Source organism: Chelonoidis abingdonii, chromosome 2 (genome assembly GCF_003597395.2).
Source record: "Chelonoidis abingdonii isolate Lonesome George chromosome 2, CheloAbing_2.0, whole genome shotgun sequence".
NCBI lineage: Eukaryota > Metazoa > Chordata > Testudines > Testudinidae > Chelonoidis > Chelonoidis abingdonii.
In genome coordinates, this window is record NC_133770.1 from 23,675,692 (window position 1) to 23,684,070 (window position 8,379).

The window sequence follows — 8,379 nt, forward strand, 5'->3', positions numbered from 1 at the left end:
GGTTAAGTCCATAAACGGCTATTAGCCAGGGTGGGTAAGGAATGGTGTCCCTAGCCTCTGTTTGTCAGAGGATGGAGATGGATGGCAGGAGAGGGCACCTGGCATTGGCCACTGTTGGTAGACAGATACTGGGCTAGATGGACCTTTGGTCTGACCCGGTACGGCCGTTCCTATGTTCTTACTGTTTAGAATATTCAACAAACTGTCACTGCCCTTGACTCAGAAGTTCAGCAAGTTAATCCAAGATTGCTTGTAAACAGCTTTTTATTTGCCTGGGTATATTGCATAAAATATCTGTGGATTCTAATTTTTAACATCTGTTGCAAAAAAAAAACAAGACTGAATTATTCATAAACTTATTCATAAATAGATCATTTAGCACTAAAAGCAGAAAATACCATCAGAGGACAGAATTTAGCTTTATAGATGTATGAATGTTCCTTATAAAACTCAGTTTTACTGCATTACTTATTCAGTTTTCCATTTGGGTTACTGCTGACTGAAAAAAAGACATTCCATATTCCAGACATTGAGTCCTGTTTCTTTAGTACTTTTAACTTATGTTAAAACTAAGGAATGAGACACAGGTTGGGGATGGGAAAGTCAGCCTTAATTATCACAGTGCATTGGAGTTCTTTTTTTTGTATCAAGTTAGAGGCTGCTGGTCATTTGACTTCTGCAGATTAAACAGTGAGGGCTAGATCCTACTTCACTGAGGACAATGGCAGAACACCCAGTGGCTTTACTGAGAGCCAGATTGTACACAGAACTGAATGTGGCAACTCCCTACAAACCATCACACTCTTTTATTGGTCAGTTCTCTAATAATGAACAATAACGTGTTCACTTTTATTGAGCATTAGCACGAACATTTAATTCTCATCATGACCCAGTGAAGTATTCTCAGTTTTACTCATGGTGGGGATGGAGGAGAAAAGAAAGTTAGTAATATGCCCTGAAGTTTCACACCCAATCCCATGTTCAGCATGCTAGTATCCTGGAAGTGTTCAACATGAGTAGGGCACACTTCTTTCCTTTACAAAAGGATCACTCACTTCTGCAATTAAGAGTGTTTCACCCATGTGTCTGGTTAGCTGCCACTTTCTCTGATGCTAACTCTGATAGCTGATATTATAACAAAATCACTAGCATTTTTATAACATCTGGGCACATGCCACATAAACTGCAACTAGAGATTAAATCAATCTGTCCACAATAAACTATCCTTCTCTGCCTTAATATTTTTTTAACTTACTAGCCTCATGATATAGATTTTCCTTTTATTAAAGAAAAGGATCAGTTACTAGAATTTGAGAAGATCACTGTATAAACAAGAGTATAGCTGTTGTGGGTTTGAATAGGTTTTAAACTCTCTGCTGGGAGCCTAATTCTTCACTATTTTGCAGAGACTGCATTGCATTATGATGTGTAGCCTTTTACACCTGTGCAAAACAATTTGGAGATGCTATCAAATCAGAATTTGTTCCTACCGACTTTGCACGTGTAAATGACTATGCTGGGAATCAGGTAGCGGAGGTTAAACGAACAATGGTTAGGCAGAATTTGAAGCATCAGAGAAAGGGATGCAAACAGCAGAACATCCAAGCCAATGTCTTTTTACAAATGTCTTCTTAAGAAGCAAGAGTTAGGATGGTTACACATGCTCTTTTTGAAGTGTCACTGCTATGTTGTCCACTGTTCCCCCAGCCACAGTTTCCAGGTTTTGGATAGTTTGATGGACGTGTGCTTCCTGGGGCTCAGCAAGAGGTGATGTGAGGTGCCATAGTGGAGTTCACTATTGTGGCACTGGATTACACTGTATCTTAAAGCAGCCCCGGCAAGTCTCTCCAGGCATTCAGTGAACTTCCCCAGGGCTGAGTGCCAGGGCAGTGGGATGCTGTATTGCCAACCTCAAGAGATCAAAAATCATGGGTTGGAGCCGCCCCAAAAACATGATTAGCCGCATACATTGGGAGGTTTTGAAAACACCAAACCATGTTATTTTTGTCTGTCATTTGACTTTTTAACTGCTCTTTACTGTTCTTCCAATGTGTCTGATAATTTCAGCTTGGAAAAAATCAACCTTTAAGGCACACAAAAATGCATGCCTCCTTCTAGCTGCTCAGATGGGAACTCCACTTACCTTCTAGCCACCCCTAAGATAAGCGAACTGCCATCCATTTCCCATGATTGTCTCGATTCTCTCTCCTCCCAGCCTCACTGCTCCCTGAGGCATCTCTCCTCACCTGGACCTGGCAGCACAGTCTCCCTTACTCGCCCCAGGGCTTCTCCTCTTCTCCAAGCAGAGAAGTCCCAAGACAGCAAGAGGCAGAAAAGTGTCAGGTTCCTTGAATCCAGCGGCAGTTCTTCCCCACCTCCTCACTCCACTGCCTGTCCGAGGACCCTCTCTCTGCTATAAGGCTTCCGTTCCCCACCACTACTTCCAGGCTGGGGGAGCTGTCATTCTGCTCCATCTCCCACCCCACATCGGCAGGAGCAGCCCTACCCATTTTGCCAGCCAGGGGCAAAAGCATTTTCAGCACCCACCCAGCAGCCAAGCGCTCCCCGAAACAGAGGAGCACATGGGGTTTTACACCCCATGGAAGTTGGTGCCCAGCCCTGCCCACATCACTCCCGTCAGTTACCCCCGTCCCCCAGTCTCCTTTCACAGCGTCTCTGTTGCTCACCACAGGCCCTAACTATCCGGATCACAGCTTCAGTCTCACTAAACACAGCGCGAGCTGGCAGCCCATTTTATTAAGGGCAGCCTCACCGCTCCCCGCCGCTAGAGTATAGGAAAATGGCGGCCACCACGCCAGCTTCAGCCCCTGCACAGTAACAGGACAGGGCGGCCATTTTGAGTAAGGGACAATCCCCCGCGCTGTCAGCATCCCGCGGCTCTCCCGGCTTCGAGTGGCGGTAATATCGCCCACGGGCACAATGCTGAACCCGCGGAACCCGCCAGTCTCCTCGGCCCGCTGCCCCTCGGCGGCCGGTGGAAGGAGCTTGGGGCCCCACAGCCGCCTGTGGTATCCTGTCTGCGCCGCCTACCGCCTTCCTCCGCCCGGGGCTGGGATCGATCGCTCAGCCGATCGGCTGCTTTCCCTTCGAGGCCTGCCTGTTGCTAGGCAGAGCCCGACGCAGTTGATTTGGTTACTTCGGCCCCGCCTCTCGGCCGGGGGTCGGGGAACAGCCGCAGGAAGCTGAGGGGGCCCCGGTGCAGCCCGTTGCCGCTCCGCCATGGAGCCCGAGAAGGTGAGGTGGGGGTGGCTGGCTGCGCTCCGCGGCGTATCCACAGCGCTGCCTGGGCGTTAGGCACAGCACGCCGTTGCGCGCCGCGTACCTACCTTTGGCCTTATGGAGGGGACCTGCTGAACAACGGGGAGGTGGCGGGGAGACTCGTGCAAGAGGCGGGTTCCCCTGCTGCTGGTGACACTGGCCCATTTCCCGCTTACCCCGTTGTCCGCTTCCCCCCTTCCCGGCGCAACCTCCAGCACCCCGCTGCTGTGGCTCCGTTCCCCCCCCCGGCGGATTCCCCTCGCACCCCGCTGCTGTGGCTCCGTTCCCCCCCCACGGCGCATCCGCTCTGTGCTCCGTTCCCCCACTGGCGCTTCCTCCAGCCGCCGGGTCTGTGCTCGCCCCCCGCCCGGCGCATTCCCTCCAGGCACCCGCTGCGTCCCCGCACCTCACTCGATATCATACGCTGGTGACTTGATGCCCCTTAGACCCCCACTGATGTGTCCCCATCCCCCACAGCCTTCCCCGCTGCGTGACCCATTTCTGTGGCCAATTCCCCCCTACATTACCCCTTGTTGTCAGAGGTGTTGTCAGATGGCTACCGGTCTATGGTATGGTGCTGTGCTCTCTCCTTATTGGTATCACTGGCTGCCTGCGTGTGTTCCTTCTTGTGCTGCCCCAGCTCTTGCAGATTAGCTGAACGCAGAAGACCGATCGAGGACCCTCAATGACCACGAGGAGTCTAATAAGGTGACGAGTCACGTCGGCCAGGGTTTATTGCATCTTAATTGGGACACAACGATGCCAGTTCCCCTAGATATGTTTAGCACTAATTCAAAGGCATACTACGAGAAATGTGCCTCAGTGCAACTGGACTCACCTCAGTCAGTTGGCGGGACTTTCCACTGCCCCTCGCCGGACAAAGACACATGACCCGCCCCAGGGATTGCATTTTATACACAGGTACAAACAAGTTAACACATAACTCCTGACGTATTGAGGTGCAACCCTCTACGTAGCAAGGTCACAACCCTCTACCGTAGTCAAGGTGCCACCTCTCACCTTTTACATGTTGGTTTGAAATCAAAACAACTCTAACCATCATGTTACCCTTTATGCCGCATCAGCAGTTTATAATTGTCATTGGGATGGGTCAGTCTGTTCCTTGTTATCTGTGTGGAATGTGCAAGTATGTGAATGTTCTGATCTCTGGTGTTCAGTACCTTTTAGGTACGTATCTTCTTGCATCAGCCCTTTCCTTGCCAGCTTCTGTGAGCAGAGTCTGCCTCTGGCTCACAGCTTAACTTCGCTTTATGTTAGCAAAGTCTTGACTATTACTTTAGTTCAGGCCTCAGGCCTCTGATACCAAGGTTTATATCTTAGGGCCTCCTCTTACTACTCCCCCCACTGCTGTGACCCTGTACCCCCACAGACAATCCCCCACTGCTCTGACCTGTCCTCCCCCAGTACTCCACACTGCTGTGCCTCCTACACTGAAGGGCTAAAATGCTGCAGCAGCAGCTGTGAGGCTGTAAGTAGATAAGCCCTCAGAGTGGCACAGCTAAATACAAGGTGGAACATACTGTTTAGCATAAGTAGTTAACACATATTTCAAGGTACCATTCATGGTGAAGTAGCCCATTAACACTATTTCTCACATTATGTGAGCAGTTGCACACCAATGGTCACCTATCCCAGTTTAATTATGGGGAAAAATTGATTGTTGATGCTCTTTTAGTAGAAGGCTAAGACCATATACAGTATAAAATTTATTGGGGAAAGAAATATTGTGGTTTATTAAAAATGTTGTAACCTTTTTCTGTCTTTGTAGATGTAGTATATTATAGTTAATATTTTCTATTTCACAACTACTATTTACTGTTTATACTTACGTAGGTGGCTTTTCATTGTCTATGCTATTGTAAAATTTGAAATAGTGTTATTTAATAAAGCACCAGAGTGGAAATACTTATTGGCATCTGCTATAACAAGCTCCCATTGCTACATCTTATACGGTACCAAAAGTGTCAAGTCATTTTGCCTTAATTTGTACTATCAGACTTTGTGAATCTAGGTCTTTCAGTTAAACTATAGACAGGTTGCTTTAAATAGCATATATAATGGGTAGGCTTGGCAATCCTGTTACTCCTAGGGAAAGTCTGTGCCATTGTGTGTATATAGAATACATGTTCCCTGTGGATTTCTTTGCTTCCCTGCAGAAAAATGATTTTCTGATGGGGAAGCTGCAAAAGCAGTCGTGCACTCCCTCCCCAGCAGCATGAGTGTGTTGGCGGAGATGCAGTGGTGCAAGTAGAAATAATTTCTTGCTGGTACTGCACACATGAGGGGGGGCATGTGACCTCCCCACATGACCCTCCATGTGACTCCTCCCCACCCAGCCCAGGGCCCCTGCCTTCTGCCAAGTGAAGGGAAATCTATTCTCACTGTGAAAGCTGGTGTTTGGAGTTACATGGGCAAGTTACATGTCCATCACCTCCATCCATATTCTAGTTTGAATATTCACAGGAAAAGTCCATTAAGTGTAGACTGCCATTTTCCAGGGTCCATTGTGAAGTCAGTGTTCTTAATGGGCCATTCAACTTGACTTGTCCCTTCATGTGCTGGCTAAATACTTTGTGGGTGTAGTAAACATAGCTAATATTGGTAACTTCAGATACCAAGATGATACATGCACAGAAATAGCATAATCATAAGTACAGTGTCATCTATTTCACATCCATGCCCCACTGGAGTTTTGTTATCTGTTATGTAACAACAGAGATGAAGCCAGTGACATGACTGTGTAGCCTACAAAGGCAAAGTTAATTTTTAGCTGTTCAGGTATGACTGCACCTTTGAGCTTAGTCAGTGAGGGCATACTGACACACATTAAGGTTAATGCTTAAACACACTGAGGCCAGCTGTAAAATGCAACTGAATTTTTATCTGATGGATCTTTGTTCAAATCTCACTCTGTTTCCACTATAAAAAGGGATATAATGCTTCCATATACACAGAATAGAGCATACATTTTTTTAAACTCAAATGAGTTTTATTTTTGACAAAGGAAAACAACAAAAAGAGAGTACAAAATCTGTGTATGTCTCCTGGTTTATGGGCACCGAGCAACTCTGGGAACAAAACAGCAATGACCTCTGCAGATGTGAACAATTCCTAGAAATTGAAAGATACAGTACACACAAAACATAAAACCATCACATCTACCGCACACAAGGATACAGAAAAGGGAAGGAGCAGAGAGGGAAGGAAGATATGAATGGAGAAAAGGAGAGGAAACGCAAAGAGGAAAGATTTATAGGAGAGTCTTCCTTGTTCTTTGAGTTCTCTCTTTCAACCACGTATAGTGCATTGTTCCTAGACAAAAACAACGAGGAGTCCTAGTGGCACCTTAGAGACTAACAAATGGGGGATCAGTTGGTAAGGCAACTTCCATCTTTTCATATGCTATAATATATGTCTGCTTACTGTATTTTTCACTCCATGCATCTGTTGAAGTGGGTTTTAGCCCATGAAAGCTTATGCCCGAATAAATTTGTTAGTCTCTAAGGTGCCACAAGGACTCCTCGCTGTTTTTGCTGATACAGACTAACATGGCTACCACTCTGAAACCTGTTCCTAGACAGTGGCTTATATACAATAATAATTTCTCTAATGTTTCAATCCTATATTCACTACTGATTAGCTGAGTTTTCTTGTTACATAATTAGATTGAACTCCCTTGTATATTATTCTAGACAGAGACCTACATCCTTTCCCTGTTTTTTTGTTTGGTATTAGATTCATCTTTTAATGCTGTATTCATCAGACATTTTTCCAGAACATGAAGGTCACATCTGGAAACAATAGCAGCAGAGGTGTCATATGTGGAATAGAAAACAATAACCATATCTGGCTACATGCCACTGGGGTAGGGACAGAGGCTGCTCAGCCTGCAGAACCACAGGAGCTGCTGCCCAAGAGTGCATCTTTCATTTATCCAGTCAACCAGGCTACTTAAATCCTTTAGTTCTGTGCCCATACAGATTTCAGTCAGCTTCTTCATAGCATTGTTTGTGGGTGGAGGACACTAACGACCAACTCCTGTGCCTTTGACTTGATCCTGACCAACATAAAACAGCAATACATATGCTAACAAACTTAAACAAAGGCTTTGTTTAAGTTTGTTAGCATATGTATTGTGCTGTTAAGAATAAGTGCCCTAGCCATGTTCTGCTCCTTTCCCCACTGTGGCAGCAGGGAAAGGAGCAGAGTGCAGCCCCGCCCCTCCAGCTGTGTCCTCTGGTGGGGCTAGGCAGCTCCGTGTGGGCGGAGGGAGGGGCGGAGCTGCCAGCCTGGGGCCGTCCGGTGGCCCCATGTCTTTGCAGTACCCTGTACCGGCTAGAAATCTCTTGCAAGTACAGGGTGCTGGAGGGTACTGCCATACATGCACTCCTGCAGAGAGGTAAATCACTGCAGGGGGAAGGGTGTGGGGTTGGGGATGCCCCAGCTGGTGGCTTCTACCCTGCACCAGGGTCAGTAGCTAGTCCTGGCTGGGCTGCAGGCAGGGGAGGATGGGACTTGCTTGTCCTGTGCAAGGAGCTGCCGGGGCTGGGTCAGGCCAATCCCCAGAGGCCTCCCCCAGCTGCAGGATGTTCCGCACCCTCCCCCCCATCATAGCTTTCCTACTCAGATTTGAACCTTAGCGTTCATAACCTGAGAAGCTAGCATGAACCCCTCTAAGCTTAATTACCAGCTTAGATTTGATCTCGCTGCCACCAGCCAAGAATTTCCAGTGTCTTGGCTCACTCTGGTCTCCCCAAACCCTTCCCTGGGGGACCCCAAGACTCAGAGGCTCTGAGTCTTACCACAAAGGGGAATAAACCATTCGCCCCACCTCTCTCCCACCCAGAATTTCCTCTCTGGGCTAACCTGAGAGTTCCTGATGCAACCTCTTTACATCACAATACCAAGAAGCATGTCTCCTCTCTTCCGCAAAGAGACAACTCCAAAGACAAGGAAACAAAAGATTCTATCTCTCTTCCCCCTTAGCTTCTTACCGCCCTGGGACACTAGGAGAGTTAAACACAGAGAGCAGCTTTTCCCCTCCCCCCTGTCTTTCCTTTCTCCCACCAGTTTCCTGGT

The 8,379-nt window shown here is 47.4% G+C and overlaps 1 protein-coding gene across 3 annotated transcripts in view; it reads left to right on the forward strand.

Moving 5' to 3' along the window:
• Positions 1-2,676: 2,676 nt before the first annotated feature.
• DYNC2I1 (dynein 2 intermediate chain 1) overlaps positions 2,677-8,379 on the forward strand; it is a 62,560-nt gene continuing 56,857 nt past the window's right edge. For 2 of the 3 annotated variants that reach the window (XM_032806334.2, XM_032806335.2), the window contains exon 1: positions 2,679-3,255. In XM_032806334.2, coding sequence (XP_032662225.1) covers positions 3,241-3,255 — 15 coding nt within the window. In that variant the 5' untranslated portion in view covers positions 2,679-3,240. Of the gene's footprint in view, positions 3,256-8,379 lie in introns of all 3 variants that reach the window. The other variant, XM_032806338.2, reaches the window with a different exon arrangement.